Source organism: Prionailurus bengalensis, chromosome B4, assembly GCF_016509475.1.
Source record: "Prionailurus bengalensis isolate Pbe53 chromosome B4, Fcat_Pben_1.1_paternal_pri, whole genome shotgun sequence".
Taxonomy (NCBI): Eukaryota; Metazoa; Chordata; class Mammalia; order Carnivora; family Felidae; genus Prionailurus; species Prionailurus bengalensis.
The window spans coordinates 17,824,614-17,849,531 of NC_057358.1; the positions used below are offsets into that span (position 1 = coordinate 17,824,614).

Here is a 24,918-nt window from a genome sequence, read left to right on the forward strand (position 1 = left end):
TTTCAGCAATCTTCACAGCAGATTCTCCATGAGTAGGAGTAAGTTATGTCTCAAGAAACCATTTTCTTTGCTCATCCATAAGAAGCAACTACTCACCATTAAAGTTTCATCAGAGATTGCAGCACTTCAGTCCCATCGTCAGGCTCCATGTCTAATTCTAGCTGTCCTGCTGTTTCCGCCCATCTGTAGTCACTTCCTCCACTTAAGTCTTGAACCCCTCAAAGCCATCCACGAGTACTGGAATCAACTTCTTTCAAACCCCTGTTAATGTTGATATTTTGGTCTCTTCTCATGAATCACAAATGTTCTTAATGGCGTCTAGCATGGTCAGTGCTTTCTAGGAGGCTTTCAGTTTATTTTGCCCAGATCCATCCCAGGAATCATCATATATGGCAGCTAGAGATTTATGAAATGTATTTCTTAAATAATAAGCCTTGAAAGTTGAAATGACTACTTGATCTGCAGGCTGCAGAATGGGTGTTGTAATAGCAGGCATGAAAACAACATTCATCTCATTGTATGTGTCCATCAGAGCCCTGGGATGACTGGAGGCGTTGTCACGGAGTAGCCATATTTTGAATGGAATCTTTTATTTTTGAGCAGTAGGTTCAACAGTGGGCTTAAAATATTCAGAAAACCATGTTGTAAATAGTTGCATGGTCATCTAGGCTTTGTAGTTTCATTTCTAGAGCACAGGCAGAGTAGATTTAGCAGAGTTCTTAAGGGTCCTAGGATTTTCAGAATGGTAACTGAGCATTGCCTTCCATGTACAGTCACCAGCTGCATTAGCCCCTGACTAGAGAGTCGGCCTATTCTTTGAAGCTTTAAAGCCAAGCATTGACTTCTCCTTTCTAGCTATGAAAGTCCATAAGCATCTTCTTCTACCATAAAGCTGTTTCATCTACATTGAAAATACACTATTTATTTTTTTAAAGTTTATTTATTTTGAGAGAGCGAGGGCGAGTGTGGGGAGAGGCAGAGAGAGAGGAAGAGAGAGAGAATCCCAAGCAGGCTGTGTTTTGTCAGCACAGAGCGCTACATGTGGCTTGACCTCATGAATCCTGTGCTCATGACCTGAGCCGAAATTAATTGTTGGAAGCTTAGCCGAAATTAAGAGTTGGAAGCTTAGCCAGCTGAGCCACCAGGCATCCCAGAAAGTCCCCTGTTTCGTGTAGCTCGCTTCATTGATCATCTTAGCTACATCTTCTGGATAACCTGTTGCAGTTTCTACATCAGCACCTTTCGCTTCACCTTGAACTTTTATATGATGTAAATGGCTTCTTTCCTTCAACCTCATGAACCAACCTCTGCTAGCTTTAACCTCATCTTCATCTTCGTCACCTCTCTCAGCCTTCATAGAATTGGAGAGAGTTAGGACCTTGCTCTGGATGAGGCTTTGGCTTCAGGGAATGCTGTGGCTGGTTTGATCTTCTCTCCAGACCACTCCAACTTTCTCCGCATCAGCAATAAAGCTGCTTCGCTTTTTTACCATTTGTGTGTTCACTGGCAGCACTTTTAATTTCCTTCAAGAACTTCTCCTTTGCATCCGCAGCTTCGTTAACTGTTTGTCTCAAAAGGCCAAAATTTTTTGCCTATCTCAGCTTTTGACATCTTCCTCACTAAATTTAATCGTTTCTAACTTCTGACCTAAAGTAAGAGATGTGTGGCTCTTCCTTTTGCTTGAACACTTAGAGGCCATTGTAGAGTTAGTAATTGGCCTCATGTCAGTATTTTGTGTCTCAGGCAATAGGGAGGCCAAAAGAGAAGGAGAGAAATGGGAGAATGGCCGGTCGGTGAAGCAGCCAGCACAGACGCATTTGTTAAGTTCACCATCTTGTGTGGGCATAGCTGATGGTGCTCCAAAACAATTAAAATAGGAACATCAAAGATAACTGATTCCAGATCATGGTAACAAATATAATTGATGAGTTTGAAATACTGTGAGAATTACTAGAATATGACACAGAGACATGAAGTGAGCAAATGCTGTTGGAAAAATGGATTCAATGGACTTAATCACTGTAGGCCACAAGCCTTCAGTTTGTTAAAAAAATGCAATATTTGTGAGGCATAATAAAACAAGGTATGCCTTTAGTATTATATAGTTTAAAGTCTACTTCCAGAGCGTGTCCTGTGATTATACATGTTTAGATTTTATATGATCTTGCACAAAAACACATAGCACAGGGCATGGCCTGTAACAGTTCTAAAACTGTTAGCTATCATTATTATCACTTTTTTTTAACTACAAGAAGCAGCATACTTTTTTAAAAGCACAGGCTTTGACATTAGGTCTGGGTTGGAATTTTGTCCATAATAATGAGCACTGAGAAATTATGTTATCCCCCTTTCAACCTTATGTTTCTCATCTCTAAAACGGGGAAAATAATATCCTCTTTATTTCATGAGAGTTAGGTAAGATGTGACATTTGTAGTAAATGGATGTCCCCCACACTGCAGTTATGTCTTTACTGGTTTAGATCTCTCTGCAAACCACAGCTTGGCCTTCAGCTGGGCTTCAGGTTTAATTTTTATAATTAACCACTTACATGGTTAGCCATTTTCCCTTTGTCCCCTAAAATCTGAGAATTTTTTTGCTGATGTGACTAAAAACAGAGGGAGTTTGGGGTTCAAGTACATGATGTATCAGAACATATTTTTTCCTATAAATTTTTGTTTTGATTTTCTTTGTAGTACTTACATTAACTTGTTAGGTAATTATTAATACTTTTTTTTTCAGAGCAGTTTTAGAGTCACAGAAAAAGTACAGAGTTTTCATGTATACCTCCCACCACCCCCCCCCCATTATGTGCACAGCTTCTCTGACTATCAGCCTTTCCCCCCCAGAGTGGGGCATTTGTTACAAGTGAGGAACCTACACTGATGCATCATAATTACTCGAAGCCCAAAATTTATATTAGGGTCCACACTAGCTGTTGTACATTCTGTGGGTTTGGAAGAAGAGAGAGTAAAATCCATTTGTCAGCATGGTATCATACAGAATATTTTCACTGCCATAAAAATACTCTGTGCTCCGCCTAGTTAGTCCTCCCCCCACCTCCAACTTCTGGCAACCACTGTTCTTTTTACTGTCTTCACAGTTGGCCTTTTGAAAAATGTCATATAGTTGATTTATTTATGGGGGGGGGGCAAGAGAGAGGGAGAAGGAGAGAGAGAACCCTAAGCAGGCTCTACACTGTCAGCACAGAGACCCATATGGGGCTCAGTTTCACGAAACATGAGATCATGACCTGAGCCAAAATCAAGAGTTGGATGCTCAACCAACTGAGCCACCCAGGTGTCCCTCAGAATGTCATATAGTTGAAAGCCTACAGTATAGAGCCTTTTCAGATTGGTTTCTTTCACTTAGAAATATGCATTTAAGATTCCTTCATGTCTTTTCATGGCTTGATAGCTCATTTTTTATTTTTTTAAATAATTTTTTAAATGTTTATTTCTTTTTGAGAGAGAGAGAGAAAGAGAGAGACAGACAGACAAAGCACAAGCAGGGGAGGGAGGGGCTGAGAGAGAGGGAGACACAGAATCTGAAGCAGGCTCCATCCAGGCTCTGAGCTATCAGCACAGAGCCCCATGCAAGGATTGAACCCATGAACCATGAGATCATGACCTGAGCTAAAGTTTGACGCTTGACAGACTGACCCATCCAGGCACCCCACTAGCTCATTTTTTAGTGCTGAATAATATTCCACTGTCCAGATGTATGACAGTTTATTTATCTATTCACCTATTGAGGGACATTTCTGTCGCTGGACATTTCTGTTGCTTTCAGGATTTAGCAATTAGGAATAAAGCTGCTGTAAATATCCATGTGAAGGTTTTGTGTGGACATAAGTTTTCAGCTCCTTTGGGTAAGTATCAAGGAGGACTATAAATTTTTAACTCTTTGTGTGAGACCCAAATTAGCTCAGACGCTTTGTACCTTTCATGTTTATTTCTTACACATGACCGCTTTTAGGCATTATCCCAAACCATCAAAGAAGTTCCAACAGTGATTCTGATATGAGACAGACTGATTCTGTATTTTTTTCCCTTCTGCAGGTTCCTTAACTCCTATATAAATTTATCTTCTTCTGTCTCAGTGAAAAGCTCTCAACACGACAGTGATAGTGTAGGATGATGGACCTGTTTGTCAGTCACCAAATATCCTCTAGTACTTTTTCCTCAGGGGCAGCTACTGTAATTATATTTAAATAACTAACAGAGGCAACAAAGATAGTTTTACTCAAAATAATTTAAATCTGCTTTAGAGTCACTAGCTTTTTTTACCCACAGCCATAGAAACAGACAACCAATTTTTAGAAACTTTATGTCAACAGGTATCCACTTATGAACGTACCAGCCCCTAGCACAAAGTTGGTACACAGTAAACCCTGAGGTAGTGGTAACTGCAAATGTTCGTGCAAATTATGTTGTTTCTGATGATGAGGATAATTGAGAAAGTCGATAATGACGTTCCAAAAAAAGTGAACAATCCTTGAACCTCAGTTATTAAGACGTATCCAGGATAATATATTTCTAAGACGGAAAAAGACATATGTGGGCACCTGGGTGGTGCTGTTGGTGGAGCGTCCAACTTTGGCTCAGGTCGTGATGTTGAGGTTCATGAGTTCAAGCCCCGCCTTGCTTGCCGCTTTCAGCGGGAAATTTGCTTCAGGTCCTCTGCCCCTTCTCTCTCTGCCCCTCCCCCACTTGCGTTCTCTCTTTCAAATATAAATAAACATTAAAAATAAGACATATATAATTTTTAAAGCCATCCTAATAAATCTATATTTGGTTAACAGCTAACCAGATCAATTTCAGCTGATTATTACATTCTCTGATTAACTGAGGTGAGATTTTAAAATGTGTGTAGAAATCTAAATATTTAGGAACAAAATATATTAAACAGGCATATTTGAATTTAAACAACATAATCTGTTAAAAGTTGTCATCTTTGATGGGCCTTATCTAAGAGAACTAGCAAATTGCTATAATGGCTTCTAAAATTTTACTCTCATTAGAACATTGATTTACTTCTACATCAGTATTTCTCTGGATAGTAGTCAATAAGGCTCCCTTTCCAGGAAGCTATGTGCAATAGCTATTATACAGCAGCAATAACTTGTTTCCTTTCTATATTTGCATAACAAGAACTCCTGGATCCTTTTTTTTTTTTTTTTTTTTGATTGTCTGAAATAGGAGTCAAAAGCATTGCTTTCCCAGGGATTGAAATGGCAACATTTGAATACTGAACATTGAAATGGCAACATATTTTGAAACCACGGGAATCTATGTATATTTATGGGTTATTTATTTATTATGCATTTGCAAACAGAGATGGCTTTTAAAAATGCAAAGTCTTCAATATTCTTTTTTTTTTTTAATTTTTTTTTTTCCTTCAACGTTTATTTATTTTTGGGACAGAGAGAGACAGAGCATGAACGGGGGAGGGACAGAGAGAGAGGGAGACACAGAATCGGAAACAGGCTCCAGGCTCTGAGCCATCAGCCCAGAGCCTGACGCGGGCTCGAACTCATGGACCGCGAGATCGTGACCTGGCTGAAGTCGGATGCCTAACCGACTGCGCCACCCAGGCGCCCCAAAGTCTTCAATATTCTTAACATTTATCCCTAACTTCTCATAATTATCATGATTCTTTTTTTGCTCTTGAGCAGCATTTCATTTTGTTTCACCATAAATTTCTAAACTTTACTTGGGAGATCCTCATTGTAAATATAGCAGTAATTTGTTGATTTTTCTGGTTCCTAATATAATGAAATGGAGTTATTCCTTATTAAAGTTGATGCAATATTTAAAAAAGTATTTAATTTTAAAGGTATTTATTTTTATACATTCTCATTGACTTTTGGTCACATTTTGGGTCAGGAAACCTAACAGAAAGCAGGTATATTTTTGAAATCAGATATTTTACAGAAACTTAAGAAATAATATTGATTTATAGTATTTGTAAGTCATTTTATAATATTTTATGTTTATAATGTTACAATTCACCTCACCTTCCTCTTTGTGTAAGTATAGCATTTTCAAAATTGAAAATGATTTTTCACTAGGTTAAAATTTCCTTGTGAGTTTGAATTTTATAATCTTATTGAGTGATTTACTTTATACTTTTATTCCCTAAGCTTCCTGCTTTCTACCTAAGTCTTTTTATAAAGGCACATCTATGCAGTTTAGTATTCTTTCCTTGGATAAAAATAACTAACGGCCAAGGATTCCAGTGCAAAATCATCAAATCTCATTTTGCATTGGGATATATAGTAATATCTGAATGTCCACACTGAACAAACCCAGATTGTGCCTTTTGGGTTTATCTTTTTTTCCAGTCTCACAACAATTAACCATTATTGTCAATAGTTGCAGAAAGAATATTAGATTTGGAGTGAAAATATCTGGATTTCAGACCATCTTACATCTTCATAATTATATGATCTTGGTTAAGTTAATAACTTTCCTGAACTTTCTTTTTTTCTTCTTTAAAACAACTACAACAATAACACCTTCCTCTGGGCTATTGTGAAAGTTTGATCTATATAAAGCACTTGGTTCAGAGTCTATGACATAAGGTATCTGCTATATATCAGCCATAATTTGACACTATTATTATGACTTCCCAGTCCTTCTCTTTTTTTCTTATGGCTTTGTGGAAATTAACTGTTTCTTACATATTTACCTGAAAAGTGGGTCAAATTATTCTGCCCTGCACAAATTACGTAATGCATACAATGCTTTGGTAAATAATTCAGCTCTACAAAATTGCTGGTGAACATCATATTAAATATAATCTGGAATTCTTAAGTACTAAAAATTTTTAAAGTGGCTACTTTTCATGTTTTAGTGTTGAATAATCTGTAGGAACAATTAAATCTTCCAGGTGATGTAATAGTGGCGGAGAAGTAACATGAGTATCAGGATAAATTAGGCAAACCTTGGCAAATCTATAATCAATATGGCTGACTAATGCTGTTTCCTTGAAAAAAATATTTGGAAAAAAGTTTAATTTCTTGGTAATTCTGCTTTATCAATTTCCAGTATGAAAAGAACAACTCTGTTGTGTTTTAATTTTTTAGGTCAGATAGGATCCTTTTTTCCCTCAAATGTGTCCTTTAAAGTATTTAGAGAAATAGAATAAGGTGATTTCAGTTGATCTCTATCCTTTCTAAAGCATGTGAATACTTTGGAGAGCCACCCTAAGAGTCCCATTTTGTTCTTCAGGTTCCAAGTGTGACTTTGAAGCAAATAGCTGTGGTTGGTTTGAAGCAATTAGTGGTGACCATTTTGACTGGATATGGAACTCTAGAAGTAACCTTTCAGCTGAATTTGAACAACAGGCTCCACCTTGGGATCATACTCACAGAACAGCTCAAGGTAAGACACAAGGAGAGGTTCTTAGTTACTACTTCCATTCACCCTTGGTCAGGTCTGAGAAGAGAAAGAGAAGCATTTAAAGTTCTACGTTACTAAGACAAATTGTATGACATTTGAATATTGGCAATTATTCTTACGTTGTCAATATGAAATGACTCCTTTATGGGTGGTGGGGAGGGAGTCCAGTTCTCTTTTTTGACTGAATTCACTGAAATTATTAAGTTTTGTGGACATTTTCACCTAGATGTAGATACTAGTTTAGTATTTATAAGAGTAGACTTGACTCACAATCACTGTTATTGATTTTTAATTGTATAGTCTTAATTTTTGTCAGGTGTAGAATTCAGTGTAGGGTTAAAAGGCAGGTGTTTCAACTCAGTTGGCTGATTTACATATTTGTATTTCAATAGGGCATTTTATGTTCATTCTGAAGAAAAGCAGAAGCTTGTCACAAGTTGCTAAACTCCAGAGCCCGACTTTCAGCCAGGCAGGACCTGGATGCACACTTTCCTTCTGGTGAGTATTAAAATCCGGGACCCCTGGGTGGCTCAGTCATTTAAGCATCTGACTTCGGCTCAGGTCATGATCTCATGGTCTGTGAGTTTGAGACCAGCGTCAGGATCTATGCTGTCAGTTCAGAGCCTGGAATCTGCTTTGGATTCTGTATCTCCCTCTCTCTCTGCCCCTCCTCCATCATGCTCTGTCTCTCTCTGTCTCGCAAAAAACGAATAAACGTTAAAAAAAAGAATACTAAAACCTGTGGTCAACTACCCTTGCAGCCCAGTGGTTGCAGGCATACTCCTGAACTTACTGGACTTTCGGATTTGCCCTGGGTTTGGCTTTAAAAATAGCTATTGCATTTGATTTATACAGTTAGCATTTTACTTGGGAGTATATTATCCATATTTGTTGTGTTCTTTCTTTAGATGAAAGGGACTCTTCCCCTCCAACAAGGGATTATAATTGAGTTAACACTGCTTTGATTTAACACTGGATTGACCTCCTTGAGACAGGCTCCCAGGATCCTGCACTCCAGAGAATGCAACTCGGCAGATATGAGCAACCACAGTTACTGCAAGAAATAAAGGCATCCATTATGATAACTAATAATGAATTGACTTTTAACCAGGTGAAAGAGTCTGTAAGTTAAATATTTAGTCGATCCCATAAATCATTTCCATTTCTTGTGTTTGCTCTTTTTCAGGTTTTATAACTATGGTCTGTCAGTGGGAGCAGCTGAGCTACAGCTACATGTGGAAAATTCCAGCAACCCTACAGTACTCTGGAGAGTATTATATAACCAGGGCAACCAGTGGTCACAGGCGACTATTCAGCTTGGACGCCTTACTCAGCCCTTCCATTTGTCACTAGATAAAGTCAGTCTTGGCATTTATGATGGGGTCTCGGCTATTGATGACATCAGATTTGAAAATTGCACTCTTCCCCTTCCTGCGGAGAGCTGCGAGGAGCCAGATTTTTTCTGGTGTCGACACACCAAGGCTTGCATAGAAAAGCTTCTGTTATGTGATCTGGTGGATGATTGCGGTGATCACACTGATGAGGCCAACTGTGGTAAGTTTTTTTTTTTTTTTTTTTTTTGTTTGTTTGTTTGTTTGTTTTGGTCCTTATTTTGATAGTGGTGATCTTGATCAGGTCACTGTTTTCTAGGCAATCAAAGCAAAGACACTAAGCATTGTTCCAAAGTTGATGACTGTTCAGTTAATTGGGCTACCAGTATTTGTTATGTAGACTCATAAAATCCATACCAGAGACACAGTGATGAAACACAACTACCGAGTCTCAGACCTCATGGAGCTTACTGTTTAACTGAGGAGATATATATTGTTCAAATATTTAAAAATTAACTACAAAATGGCAGCTTAGATAGGAATTACAGAGGGAGATGCTCTGAATTTTTATAATGTATTGAATTTTTTAGAGGTGATGATTTAGCTGAGATCTGACAAATAGTCAATTGAAGCATATATTCAAAAGCCCTGATATGTGACTGCATGGCAGGTGGAGGCCAGCCAGTGTGGCTGGAGTCGAGAGGTCAAGGGGAGACAGAGTGCAGCATAAGGACAGAGATGTGGGGGAGGCTAGGTTTGCAGATCTTGGTAGTCCGTATTAGGGAGGTTTTTCTTCATTTGAAAGTTTTTAGTAAGGAGGGTAATATAATAAAATTGGGCTTGTAAACCATGTCACTGTAAATACAGTGTGATGAGCGGATTGGAGGAGAAAGGTTTCAGGAGACCTATCAGGAGGCCATTGTGGTAGTCAACTAAGGAGGCGGCAGGCAGCCTGCGTCCCAGCGATAGTGATGGTGATGGAGAAACTGATGTTTGGGGAGATATTTAGGAGTGACATTTGATGGTGTTTTGGCTATAGGGAGCAGAGAGTGGCATGTCAAAGATACGTCCTGACTTTTTGGTTTAAATTCACCAAAACATTTATGGTATCTGATGATTGTATATGGTTTGCAGTTTAATAAACCTAGCTCCAGATATATCGTGCCCAGTGCAGTTGATCTTGAAAATGAATTAGAAGCTCAGAGTTGTTTTTTTTTTTCAGATTTCAAAAGTCAGTCAGAAAAAGAGTTTGCATCTTTCCTTGTCTAGAAATAGCAACAGTTCTTAAAATTCAAGCTATTTGCCTATTAAATTGTGAGGCTAATTATAAACCAAAAGGAAGCCATAATATGCTCGGTACATCATAGGAAACACTGCATCAAGAAATTTCCATATAAATTATTGTAGAGAGTGTTGCATATATGTGATTTTTGATATAGGTAGATTGAAGTCAGAATTACCATGCGTCTCATTACACAACTAATACCTTGAGTGGATATAAATAAAGTTGATAATTTAGACAGGGGCTGACATAAGAAGTGTTACTTGTCATTGAGGCAATTTATTTTTTGCAAATTCAGAAAGCTTTTTCATCTTTTCCAAGGTCTCCAAATCCTACTCCTCCACAAAATGTTGATCTGTTGCTGGAAAGAAGCAAATTATCCTTCCGACTACCCAGTAGTAACAGTAGCAGGGAATTATGGCCATACAAGTGTAATAGCAAAATACTTTCAGTGACGAAGTATTAATGAAAGGAAATCATAGTGGCATTAGACTGTCAGTTTCTCCTACAGCTCTCCATATAGACCTGTTACTTTATTCCATAGAATGCGTTAGACATCCAGAAATCTGTGTTGTATTTCCTAAAGGTTCCTATGTTTAGAGACATAGTATTTTTTTGAAGGTGGAGCTACGTGTATTCCCTTTTGAAGTACAGACTGAGCATGCAGTCAGTATGAAGACAGGCAGTATCGAAATCTCCTGGCTTCAGTGCCAGTTATATGTCAAAAAACTTCACAGCTTGACATTCTCCTTCTGCTCCACCGCCAAAGACTGACACCTGGAGAGTACACTGTGGGGCCCCAGTTCACGTCACAGCTGGGCTTGATTAGTCACAAGTGAGGAAATATCAAATGAAAGCTCATCTCCCATTTGACATTTACTCACTTGGTTCCCTTCATTAGGTCTAAGCCCCTGTTCTGTGGTTTTCAAAGACAGATGATTTGTTCTTGCCTGGCTGCATTTATCCACATATGCTTGTATTTATTGTTTCAGCATATTTATTCACCTTTGGCACCAAGTGCACTCACTAAGATGAATAGTTAAAAGATAACTGACATTTGTTTTTTTTTTTTAAATATTAGCTTATGTAAATGAAGCTAAAATGTAGAACTACTCGTTAATTCTAATTCCTGTTTTTTTTTTCCTCCCCAATTAATGCTAGATGTACATTCTGTTGCATTTATTCTAAACCAATCCTTGGTGTCAACAAAATGCTCACATCCTGAGAAATGAATTCCTCTATTACCCTAGAAATTAAGGTAGATCAGCTAGTTGACAAGGGACAAGTCAGGTTTTCCTAAGTGCTTTGACCTTCTAGTGACTGAAAGGAGTTTAAAGTTTCAAAGCTCCGGCTCAAAGGTCTACAATCCAGTGAGAAGAAAAAAAATGCCTCCCAGGAGACACAGCCAAGTGTCCACTGGGCACACAGCACAGCAGGAGGCATGAATAGAGGAAGGAGAGAGGGGCGAGGTGTTTAAGGCACATGTAGAAGATGGCCTATGCCAAGGGGAAGGGTATGAACAGGAAGTTAACTTGGGAAAGGTGAAGCTTGAAAGATAGAGGAATTTAGGCTTAGGTTGAAACGAGTATCTATGGAAGGATTTTGAATACAGAAGGAAAATGACAAACTGCCGTGGAAGAATGGTCATTCTGGCATTGGCATGTTACTGTGGCAAGATGATGCCAGAAAGAAGAGTTTTTCAGCATGGGGTCTGGAAAACACTGGCATCAGAATCATCTTGGGTGCTTATTAAAATATGGATTCCTGGGCTTCACCCCATGTCTGACAAACGAGTAATTTGTACAGGACTTCGCCATGGACTAAGCAATTATACCATGCACCTCAGGTGATTCTGAAAGGTTGAGACCTATGAAAATATGACAGTTCTCAGTTCCGTGTGCGAGAATCACCAAGGGAGATGATGAAGTATCCTGAAGGCCAGATGCACTGTTTGTACAAATTAAATCAACATCTCCGGAGACGAATTCTCGGCTTTAGTGTGTTTTGTTTTGTTTTGATTTTTCATGTTCACTGGGGATTGAAACATTCGGCTAAGGTTGAAATCAGCTGAACCAGAAGTTTGTCGTGTTGGGTCAGCCATGGTGTCATGACCATTTGCATAGAGTTATAGTGCTAGAAATGGTGGAGGGATGGGCATAAAAGGCATTTGGAAAATAATGGCTGAAGTGATGCCACCTTCAGTCTATAAAATATGATTACTTGATTTAAGTCTAGGATTTATTCACTTTTAAAAAACTTTAATGTTGCATTTGAGAAAAAAGTTAAAATGGTTAACCTTGGCAGGAGCAAAATATCAACTGGTATTTTTAATCATAGTTATTTTTGTCCTTAATTTTCTTTTGCTCTCGTTTAATGCCAATTTCAGTACCTGAGCTACAGTGTAACTTTGAAAATGGAATTTGTAACTGGGAACAAGATACAGAAGATGACTTTGATTGGACCAGGAAGCACGGTCCAACCCCAACACTTAATACAGGGCCAATGAAGGATAATACTTGGGGCACAGCTAAAGGGCACTATCTCTACATAGAATCTTCGGAGCCTCAGGTTTTCCAAAACAGAGCCGCTCTGCTCAGTCCTGTCCTTAATGCCACTGATGCAGACGGCTGCACCTTCCGCTTCTATTACCACATGTTCGGGAAGCACATTTACAGGCTGGCCATCTACCAGCGGGTCTGGAGTAACACAAGAGGACAGCTGCTGTGGCAGATATTTGGGAACCAAGGCAACAGATGGACAAGGACACGCCTCAACATTTCCAGCAGGCGGCCTTTTCAGGTATGGATAATGGATTTTGTAACATGTATTTAAAATGCATCAGGATGTCTAGGGAATATGAAGGATTGCTGTGTTCTTGAATGAAAAGCAAGTGGAATTTGATCATAGTTACTTCAGTACACATTTATCATTCAATTAAGGGGGTACCAGAGCTTGTTAAGTTGCTTTTCTCCCTAAATACCCCTAATAATGGGTGATTAACATTTCTAAAGGTGGACACATGTCACTGGAAGCAGCTGAAGGTCCCTCTCACTTTAAGTAATTTTTCTACTGAAAAAAAAATCTGGTGGGAAAAGGAGTTTTGCACAAATTCTGGTATTGTGCCAAAAGTTCAGATTCTTCAGTCTGTTATTTTGAATACTTCATTTGACTTTTGCCACATTTTATAGGTAAGCAACAAAATTCAAGAAGAGTGTATGCTTTGTTGGAAAAACACACAGCTACTCTGGGGCATAAAACACACAGCTAATCTAGGTCTCCTTACTCCCGGTGGAATATTCTTTATTCTGATTCTCACCTACCTTCTCCTACCTAAAAGGAAAACTTGGACTGGCAAGTTTAAATGCTTATGTGGCTTTTTCCATTTTGTGAAGGAATTTAGCATCTATTATCTATCCCTTTGATTCCCTCAGCAATTCCCTGAAGTGGGTAAGTCAGAGATCCTTTTTGTCAGTTTTACAGATACAAAGAAAAAAAACTCAAAGAGGTTATTTATATCTAGCCAAATAGATATTGAGCAGCAGAATGGGGACTTGGGCTGGGACCCACAATTTCCAATTAATTCACGTTCATTCCCTTTGTAATATATCATACAGCCTGTCACATGGAGGAGGGTTGAATATTCTTTTTTCCCTTTGCTCTAACAGATCTATGTATAATTACAAGGAGAAACTTCTTACCTATCCAGGCGAAATTTTTCTTTCCTTTTTACATGTACTAAATTTCTTTGGTACCCTAGTTTAAAGCACTGTCTCTATTTTTTATTTTTTAGTGTTAATTTATTTTTGAGAGACAAAGAGAGACAGACTGTGAGCGGGGGAGGAACAGAGAGAGAGGGAGACACAGAATCCGAAGCAGGCTCCAGGCTCTGAGCTGTCAGCACAGAGCCCAATGCAGGGCTCAAACCCACAGACCATGAGATCATGACCTGAGCCGAAGTCAGATGCTTAAATGACTGAGCCACCCACGTGCCCTGAGCACTGTCTCTATTTAAATGTCTTGAGTTAACAGTTTTATAGCCAAGAACTTAGCTCCAAGCCACCCGTTAAAAGCCATGGTAGATATGTATTGTACTTGGCTCACTAGAGAATGCATTGAGAGTGGTGATGTGTCCAGACAGACATAAGCGGTAGTCATGGGAACTAATCTGCCCTATGTAGAGTGTTATCTTCCTGTTAGCCGTAATGGTAAGATGTCTGTAATGATATGAAATGAAACTGAAGGAAGGTTCTTTGACTTTCATTTAATAATGGCTCATCCACTGCAAATTAATATTTAATCAGATGAATTGTAATTTGGGTCAAACTGGCATTCAGTAGATAAACTCTCCTTATGATATTTACTCAAGAATTGGTTGCCAGGAGAAAATAACCTTGGCAAGGGGGCTGCTTCACATTCAGATGAATATGGAACTTTCCAAGAAATGCTTTGGTTGTGAATCTAAAACACAGAGATTGAAGTTTGAGACTCATTTTGGATTATACATGGAGTGCTCTGTTTGATTTTATGCAATGTTCTTCTCGGCTTTTTATTTTTTTCAATGACATTCGGGCATGAAAAGGTGAAATCAGATTGTGCATGCTTTGTAGATTAATTATCCAAGATAGTAAAAATTGGGTCTAATTTAAACAACTAGATATTTTTCTTGATTGAATAATGAGTATACATAGTTGTTGCAACAGCAGGAATAAGCAAGATTTTAACTCCGGTATTGTAGGTGAAATTACCTACTCTCAGTCCAGCAGACAACAGGTACTCATTTAGTGTTTGTTTAAAAGAAAACTTCAAGGATGTATGTTGACATCCAATATTACATTAATTTCAGGTATACAACATAGTGATTCAACGAGACTGTATACTATGTTCACCACAAGTGTAGCTACTACCTGTCCTAATTTATTGCTGTTACAATACAATTAACATGTTCAATAACTAGAAGTCTGTATCTCCCACTCACCTTCAACCATTTTGCCCAATACCCTCCCCTCTGGCAATCACCAGTTAGTAGTCTGTATTTATAGGTCTGATTCTGCTTTTTGTTTATTTATTAATTTTTTAAAAAAATTCCACTTAGTGGAATTATATAGTTTTTGTCTTGTGTATTTCACTTAAGATAATTCCCCCTAGATTAATCCATGTTGTCTCAAATGGCACATCTCATTCTTTCTATGGCTATATAATATTTCATTGTGTGTATATGTGTGTGTTTGTGTGTGTGTGTGTCTGTATCCCACTTCTTATCCATTTGTCTGTTGTTGGACATGTAGTTTGCTTCCATATCTTGACTATCTTTTGAAATTAGTGTTAGTGTGTTTTTTGGGTAAATACTAATGGAATTATTGGATATGATATTTCTATTTTTAATTTTTGAGCAACCTTCATACTCTTTTCCACAGTGGCTGCTCCAGTCTGAATTCCCACCATCAGTGCATGAGGATTCCTTTTTCTCCACATTCTCACTAAACCTTTTTATTTTTTGTGTTTCAGTTTTAGCCATTCTCACAGCTATATAGTAATATCTCGTGATTTTAATTTGCATTTACGTGATGATTAGTAATGTTGAACATCTTTTTGTGTGTCTGTTGGCCATCTGAATGTCTTTGGAGAAATGTCTGTGTATGTCATCTGCCCATTTTTTAATTGATTTGTCTTTTTTTGGTATTGAGTTGTATAATTTCTTTATATATTTTGGATATTAACCCCTTATTGCATATAGCATTTGTAAATATCTTCTCCCATTCAGTAGGTTTCTTTTTATTTTATTGATGGTAAACTTTGCTGTGTAAAAGCTTTTTATTTTGATGTAGTCCCAATAGTTTGTTTTTTATTTTGTTTCCTTGCCTCAGGAGATATATTTTAAAAAATACTGTTACAGCTGAGGTCAGAGAAATTACTAGTGCTCTCTTCTAGGATTTTTATGGTTTAGGTCTCACATTTAAGTCTTTAATCCATTTTGAGTTTGTGTGTGGTGTGAGAAAGTGGTCAAGTTTCATTCTTTTTCATGTGGCTGTCCAGTTTTCCCAGCACCGTTTTTAAAGAGACATGTTTTCCCCATTGTTTATTCTTGCTTCCTTATTCATAGATTAATTGACCATAAATTCATGTGTTTATTTCTGAGCTCTCTCTTGTTTTTCATTGATCTATATGTTTATTACTCTACCAGTACCATACTGTTTTGATTACTACAGCTTATATATTTTGAAATCTGGGATTGTGATACCTCTAGCTTTGTTCTTTCTGAAGATTGCTTTGGCTCTTGTGGGTCTTTTGTGGTTCCATACAAATTTCAGTATTATTTATTCTAGTTCTAGTCTTTTGTGGTTCCATACAAATTTCAGTATTATCTATTCTAGTTCAGTATTTTTTATTCTAATTCTGTGAAAAATGCTGTTGCATTTTCATAGGGATTGCATTAAATCTGTGAGGTGACATTTCAACAATATAATTTCTCAAGTCCATGAACATGAAATATCTTTGTTTTTTGTGTGGGTCATCTTCAGTTCCTTTTATCAGGGTTTTATAGTTTTCAGAATACAGACCTTTCATCTCTTAGGTATTTATTGTTTTTGATACAATTTTAAATAGTGTTGTTTCTTAAATTTCTCTTTCTGCTACTTCATTTAGAATGTATAGAAACACCTCCAATTTCTGGATATCGATTTTGTATTCTGCAAATTTACTGAATTCATTTATTGCTTCTAGTAGTTTTTTGGTAGTGTTTTCAGTATTTTCATATAATCTGCAAATAGGGAAGGTTTTACTTCGTCTTTACCAATATGGGTCCCCCTCATTTCTTTTTCTTGTCTGATTGCTGTAGGTAGGACTCTGGTACTATTTTGAATAAAACAGAGAGTGCATCCTTGTCTTGCACCTTATCCTAGAGGAAAAGCTCTGTCTTTCCCCATTAAAATGACGTTACCTGTGGGTTTTTCATATCTGTCTCTTACTATGTTGAAGTATGTTCCCTTGAAACCTACTTTGTTGAGGATTTCCATCATGAATGGATTTTGTTCTTTGTAGTATGCTTTTTTGGCATCTATTGAGATGATCATATAGTTTTATCCTTTCTCTTATTGATATGATTTATGACACTGATTGATTTGTGAATGTTGAACCACTCTTGCATCCCAAGAATAAATCCCACTTGATCATGGTAAATTATTTATATTGATTGATGTGAGAATAATGAACCACACTCACATCCCCGGAATAAAATCCACTTAATTGTGGAGAACTATTTGTTTAACGTATTGTTGAATTCAGTTTGCTAATTTCATGTATAGTCATCAGAGATACTGACCTGTAGTTCTTTGTTGTTGTTGTTGTTGTTGTCGTGTCTTTATCCGGTTTGGCTTCATGGAAAGAATTTGCGACCTTTCCTTCCTCTTTTATTTTTTGGAATAATTTGAGAAGTATATTAACTGCTTGGTAGAATTCACCTGTGAAACCATGTGGTCCTAGACTTTTGTTTTTTGGGAGTTGTATGATTATTGATTCAATTTCATTGCTGGTAATTGGTCTGTTCAAATTTACATTTTTCTTCTTAAATTGGTTTTGGGAGGTCATATGTTTTTAGAAATTTATCCATGTTTCTAGGTTGTCCATTTTGTTGGCATAAAAATTTTTATAATATGCTTTTATAATCCCTTGTATTTCTATGATGTCAGTCATTATTTCTCCTCTTTCATTTCTAGTTTGAGTCCTCACTCTTTTGGGGGGGGGTGACTCTGGATGAATGTTTATTAATTTTGTTGACCTTTTCAAAGAATCAACTCCTAATTTCATTGATCTGTTCACTTTTTTTTGGTTGTTCTTTCATTTCATTGATTTCTGTTCTTTGCTATTTCCTTCATTCTCCTGGTTTTGGATTTGATTATTCTTTTTCTAGTTCTTTTAAGTGTAGGGTTATGTTGTTTATTTGAAACTTTTCTTGCTTCTTGAGGTAGACCTGTATTGCTATCAACTTCTCTGTTAGGACCACTTTTGCTGTATCACAAAGATTTTGGACTGTTGTATTTTCACTTTTATTTGTCTCAATGTATTTAAACATTTTTTTTCTTTGATTTTTTTGGTGGGCCAAGAAATTGTTAGCAGCATGCTATTTAATTTCCATGTATTTGTGTAATCTCCAGATTTTCTTGCTGTTGATTTCTAATTTCATAACATTGTGGTCAGAAAAGATGCATGGTATGACTGTCTTTTTGAATTTGTTTATTCTTGTTTTGTGGCCCAACACATGATCTGTTTTGGAGAATATCCCATGTGCACTTCAGAAGGATGTACATTCCACTCTTCATATGTTCTGAATTATCTTTTAGATCCGTCTTGTCCCTGTGGCATTCAAAGCCAATATTTCCTTCTTGATTTTGTCTTTGGATGATCTGTCCATTTATGCAAATTGACTGTTAAAGTCCCTATTATTGTATTACTATTGATTACTTCCTTTACGTTTGTTATTCTGCTTTATGTCACTGGATTCTCCCATGTTGGGTGCATAAATATTTATAATTGTTCTGTCTTCTTATTCCATTGTCTCCTTTATTATGATATAGTGTCCTTTATCTCCTGTTTTAAAGTCTATTTTGTCTGACATCAGCATTGCTTCCCCAGTTTTCTTTTCAATTCCATTGCATGATAAATGCTTCCATCTCCTCACTTTCAATCAGTGTATTTCTTTGGGACTGGAATGAGTCTCCTGTAGGCAGAATATACATTGGTTTTCCTTGTTACCTATTCCATCACCCCATGTCTTTTGATTGGAACATTTAGTCCACCTGCATTTCAAGTAATTAATGACAGGTACATAATCATTTGCATTTTTAAACTTATTTTATCATTGTTTTTGTATTCTCCATTACTTTCTTCTTTTGCTCTTTTCTCAGGGTTTGCTAGCTTTCTTTAGTAATGTACTTGGATTTCTTCTCTTTATTATTTCCATATCTATTACTGTTTTTTGATTTGTGATTATCATTACATTTATCTATAGAATCTTATTAGGAGTCTGTATTAAGTGATGGTCACTAAGTTTGGCCCATCCTAAAATCACTAAGTTTTTACTCCTTTCTCTACCACATGTTAAGTATATGCTGCCATAGTTTACATCCTTTTATTGTGAATCACTTGACTTATTTTCTATAATTATATTTAATTTTTCTGCTTTTGTGCTTCCTACTTTTCTTAATCCTGCTTATGGTCTTTCCTTTCCACTTAAGGAGTCCTTTCACCTTTTTTCTAATGCTGGTTCATTGGTGATGAAATTCTTTTATTTTTGGTTGTCTGCAGAACTATTTATCTCTCCTGATATTTGTCATGATAGGCTGCTGGACAGAGTATTATTGGTTGCAGGGTTTTGTGTTTTCTCCCCGGCACTTTGAATATATCATGCCACTCCCTTCTGTCCTGCAAAATTCTTGCTGAAAAAATCAGCTGATAGTCTTATTTCCCTTGTATGTAGTTTTTTTCCCTCTTGGTATTTTTAAAATTTTCTGTTACTATTTTTATCATTTTGATTATTATGTGTCTTGGTATGAACCTCCTTGGGTTGATTTTGTCAGGGGCTTTCTGTGCCTCCTGGGTCTGAATGTTTCCTTTCCTAGATAAGGAAGTTTCAGCTATTATTTCTTCAAATACATTTTCTGCCCCCTTTTCTCTCTCTTATTTTTCTGGGACTCCTATAGTATGAATGTTATCATGCTTGATGGTGTCACTTGACTTCTCTTAATCTAATTCTCATTTCTTCTTATTCTTTCTTTTCTCACCTGTTCGACTTGATTGCTTTCCGTTACTCTGTCCTCTAGGTTGCTACTTCCTCTAATCTACTATTTATTCCCTTTTGTGTATTTTTAATTTCAGTTATTGAGTTCTTTATCTCTGATTGGTTCCATTTTTAATATTTTCGGTCTCTTTTGAAAGTCTCACTGAGGTCCTCCACTCCTTTCCCAAGTCCAGTGAGTATCTTTATGACTATGACTTTAAATCCTCTGTTGGGCATATTACTTATCTTCATTTCATTTAGCTTTCTTGCTGTGATTTTGTTGTGTTCTTCATTTGGGACATATTCCTCTGTCTCCATATTTTTCTAAATCTGTGTCTGTTTCGAAGTGTTAGGGAAATTCTGCCTGTTTTGGGCAGAGTTTGTTCCTTTTGTTTTTATTGAGCCAGTCTGGGGCAACCTAGGGCTTGAGTTGAACCAGACCCAGTGTTTGCCAGAGCTGCATTAGCACCCAACTGCAGGGCACTCTTCCTGTGTCTTTTCAGAAACTTTCATTGGTGGGTGAGGCCTCTTATCAGATCAGATGTCTACCCACAGCCCACCGCTGTTGGTCACGGTCATGTATGTGTGGTTACCTTCCCCTTTTCCTGGGGCATGAGTCACTTTGGAGTGGTGTTAGCTCCTGTCAGATCTGATTGCACCCTGCCATGCTTGTGGCCCCACTTTGGATGGTCTTCTGCAAAGGGCATTTTGAAGGGCGCATGTCCATAAGACAACATGGAGGTAGGGTGCACGGTGCCAGGCATTGAAGGGGACCTGTAGCCCAGTGGGAAAACCCATGCTGAGGCCAGGCCATGGTTAGGGGGTGAGCCTACAGACGATCACAGAGGTTGGGTACACTCTTAGGAAGCTAGGTGGAGAGTGTTTGCACTGCACTGAATCCTGCAGGTGTCCATATATCTAGGCTGGGTGCTGGGCCAAGGAAATCTTGCCCATGAGCTCTTTTATTCTTCGAGTAGTCTTCTAAAGATCCCTGCCCTTTAGCACATGCTCTGAGATTAGTAAATAAATCTCCCTCCTGTATACCCCAGGCTTTTTTTAAACTTTTGCTTTTATGCTGTATCTCAGTGGGGGCTGTTTCTTGTGCTGTCTTTTTAATGGCAGGGACTCGGTTTCCTCTTGCACTTTGGGTGGCTCTCCTGGAGCTGGATTTGCTGATCTTTAAAATTCAAGGGGTTAAGCCCTATTCACTGTAAGAACTCACAAAATTAGCCCTCTCTGGGTTCTAAAACCAAATGTTATGGGGATTTTTCTTCCCAGATGGGTCCCCTGTGCCTGGGGTGCCTGGTGTGGGGTCTGATCATCTCCCTTTCTGTGTCCTGGTGTCTTTCCTTTTGCAGACAATCCCACCAGTCAGTTGGGCTCCTGGCCACATTTCCACTCTTTCTACCTTCTCAGTGTGACCTCTTCTCTACATTTAGTTGTGGAAAATCTGTTCTGCCAGTCTTCCGGTCATTTTCTGGTTCATTTACTCTGATATAAGTGTTATCTAGGTGTATCCATGGGACGAAGTGAGCCTGGAGCCTTTCTACTCTATCTACTTTCCTAGGTCAACAAGGGATTCTCTTTTCTTTAACATTTGACACTTTAATGAATATACGTGGTGGTGCAGACCTCCTTCAGATCATCTCATTTGGAATTTTGGTTTTTGGACTTGGATGTCTATTTCCATCCCTTGGTTAGCAAGGCTTTTAGTTATTATTTTTTCAAATCAGTTTTCCACACTTTTTTCTTCCTCTCCTGGGACCCCTATAATGTGAATGTTTGTTTGCTTAATGTTGTCCAAGAGATCTATTAAACTACCCCCCCCCCCACTTTTTAAAAGTTCTTTTAGCTTTCCGCTGTTTAGTTTGTGTGCTTTCAATTCACGATTGCTTGTTTAAAGTGAAATACATAGGATAGAACTAGATTGTGCATGTAGGTATAGGAACTGTTCGGCTTATTAATGTCAGTTGAAGTAACTGACCACTGCTATTATGTGTGGCATGGTCTGTAAAGGCTCAGCTGGTCATTACGTGTAAAACTTATGCCAAACTTCTGATTTTTATTATAATCTTTATTGAAGTAAAACTGACATATAACAAACTAAAAATATTGAAATTTTAAACCATCACCACGATCAAGATAATAGATAAATATGCTTCACCTCTAAAAGTTTCCTTATGTCTCTTTGTAATACTTCCATTGGGTCCTCACTCCCATTCCTTGACAACCACTGAATTGGTTTCTCTCAGTGCACGTTAATTTATATTTCCCAAAATTTTATATAAATTGTACAGTATGTACTTTTTCTGACTTACTGCATTCAGAAGATTCTTTTATGTTACACAATGTATCTGTAATTCATTTATTTCTATCGTTGAATAGTATTATATGGATGCAGCACAGATTATCTATTTAATTATTGATCAGTATTTGGGTTGCTTATAGTTTGGGATATTATAAGTAAATCTGCTGTGCACATTTGCATATAAGTATTTATATAAACATTTGTTTTTATTTTTCTTGGTAAATACCCAGGAGTGGAATGGCTGTATCACATGCTAGAATTGTGTTTAACATTTTAAGAGACTCTTAAACAGGTTTTCACAGGAACTGTGTTTTATCCCCATCAGTGGAATATATTAGTTCCAGTTCCTCCACATCTACCCAGTGCTTGTTATTATCAGTCTTCCTAATTTTAGTGTTAGAAGTATATATTATCTTATTGTGGTGTTAATTTGCATTGCCCTAAGCATTAATTATGTTGGCTGTATTTCCTATGCTTGCCGAATGGAACATAATTTGAAGTGTATATTTAAATCTTTCACCCTATTGTTATTATTATTTACATCTTGTACCCAATTTTTAAATTGGATTTTTGTTTTCTTACTATAGAGTTTTGAGCTTTTCTATATTTTCTGATGCAAGCCTATTTTTTAGATATGTTAATTACAAGCTTTTTCTCCCAGTCTGTAGCTTGTGTTTTAATTCTTTCAATAGATTCTTTATAGAAGAGACTCTTTTTAATTTTGATGAAGTCCAATTTATTACTAACTCAGATCCCCTAAGCTTTCATCTCGTCTTTTGCCTCTCCTTTGTGAACTTTGATTACATGTAAATTAAGCTGCTTGAAGTTGTTGTCCCAGAGCATATTCTTGCTCTGTTCAGTTTTTTTTCCTAATTTTCTTTTCCTTCTTTGTTTTATTTTGTACAGTATCTACCTTTATATCTTAATGACTAATCTATTAATCCATTCCAGTGTATGTTTTCATCTCCTACATTGTCAATTTTACACCTAAATTTTGATTTTGGCCTTTATTTCCCCTGTCTCTATATTAGAATATATAGAATAGTTTTAATAACTCTTTTAGATGTTTGAAGTGATAGAAACAAGATATAGGTAAAGATTTCCTGCTTGTGCCCCTCCCAACAATGATTTGGTAATCATTCAAGGACAAAGATGACTTTGAGGGAGCTTTGGGATCCAACTTCAGGCTGGGAACTGTCCTGCCTGCTCAGCGAGCTGCCAGAGGTTACATCCATGCCCCAAAAAGTTGCCCCACCAATCTCAGTCCAACAATAGATCCTGAATCCGCAGTATAAAATCTCCATTCCCTCTCAGTCATGGTACAGGAGTGATCCTACCTGCTCAGGGACTCACCAGGATTGTGTCCATCCATCCTCCTGGAGGTAGGCCTTCCAACTTTGGTCTAACTGTAACCCAGTTCTAACTCCTCACAGTCATGCTCAGGGGGTGTTCCTTTCCACCCAGGGACCTTCCCAGTTACCTGACAGGGGAGCCTTCTGAAGAACCACGTGGGGACCACATTGATCTGCACACCTGGTAACAGGCCCGCATTTACAGTCCCAAATACAGACCACGAGGCAGACCTCGGTCCTGTGCCAGCCATGCTGATCAAGGTTCTGGAGGAAGTTCTTTCCAATCAGGAACCAGACATGATCTGTGTCAACCCAGGCCTCTGGTAACAGGCCTGACAACTGCAAAACCCACTGAGGATTCAGGGGAAGCCACATGACCTTGCTCTAATTCTGGTCAACTGTGATGTTGGAAGCATACTGGAAGCCTGAGGACCTGACAGAAGGAGGTCTTTAACTGCTGAAACCAGTCCATAATGATTGGAAGAGGGTTAGGTTTTTCAAATGCACAGATGGAAAGCAGGGCCACATGGATCATGAAGATTCAGGCAAACGTGGTGCCACCAAAGTAAATGAATAAACCTCCAATAATTGACCCCCAAACAAGTGGAAATTTACAAATTTTCTGACGAAAAAATTCAAAGTCATCTTAAGCTCACTGAGATTAAAGTGAACACATTTACACAACTAAATGAATTTGAGGAAACAGTGCATGAACAACATTAGAAATTTAGTGAAGAAATATAAATCATAAATATAAAACCAAATAAGTCTGAGGCTTAAGAATAGTGACATAACTGAAAACTTCTTTAGAGAGATTCAGCAGCAGACTTGATCATGCAGAAGAGTCAGGGAATTTAAACATGAATATTCAGAATTAGCCACTGAGAGGAAGAGAAAGAAAAACAAGAGTGAAGGAAGCATAGGGGAACTGTGGGACATTCAACTAGAGAAAAATATATGCATTATGGGAGTCCCACAAAGGGAAGAGAGAAAGGAGCAGAAAACTTATTTAAAGAAAAATGACAGACGACTCCCATATCATCAAGGGATTTGACCATTCAGATAATGAAACTCAAAGTATTCCAAAGCAAGATTATCTCAAAGAAGATTACTCTGAGACCCACTATATTCAAGTTGCCAAAAGTTAAAGACAAAAACTGTGAAAGCAACAGGAGAAAAGTGACTTGTCACACACAAGGGAACTCCCACCACATGGCTATCAGTAATATTCTTTTTTTTTTATTTAAAAAAAATTTTTTTTAAACATTTATTTATTTTTGGGACAGAGAGACAGAGCATGAACGGGGGAGGGGCAGAGAGAGAGGGAGACACAGAATCGGAAACAGGCTCCAGGCTCCGAGCCATCAGCCCAGAGCCATCAGCCCAGAGCCCGATGCAGGGCTCGAACTCACGGACCGCGAGATCGTGACCTGGCTGAAGTCGGACGCTTAACTGACTGCGCCACCCAG

General features: G+C 37.8%; 1 protein-coding gene across 1 annotated transcript in view; it reads left to right on the top strand.

The window, feature by feature from the left end:
* Positions 1 to 24,918, top strand: part of MALRD1 (MAM and LDL receptor class A domain containing 1) — a 792,972-nt gene that overhangs the window by 169,707 nt on the left and 598,347 nt on the right. Inside the window, exons 16-19 of the mRNA XM_043564232.1 lie at positions 7,234 to 7,386; positions 7,797 to 7,902; positions 8,591 to 8,958; positions 12,404 to 12,816. Of these exons, the coding sequence (XP_043420167.1) occupies positions 7,234 to 7,386; positions 7,797 to 7,902; positions 8,591 to 8,958; positions 12,404 to 12,816 (1,040 nt within the window). The remainder of the gene's footprint in view (positions 1 to 7,233; positions 7,387 to 7,796; positions 7,903 to 8,590; positions 8,959 to 12,403; positions 12,817 to 24,918) is intronic.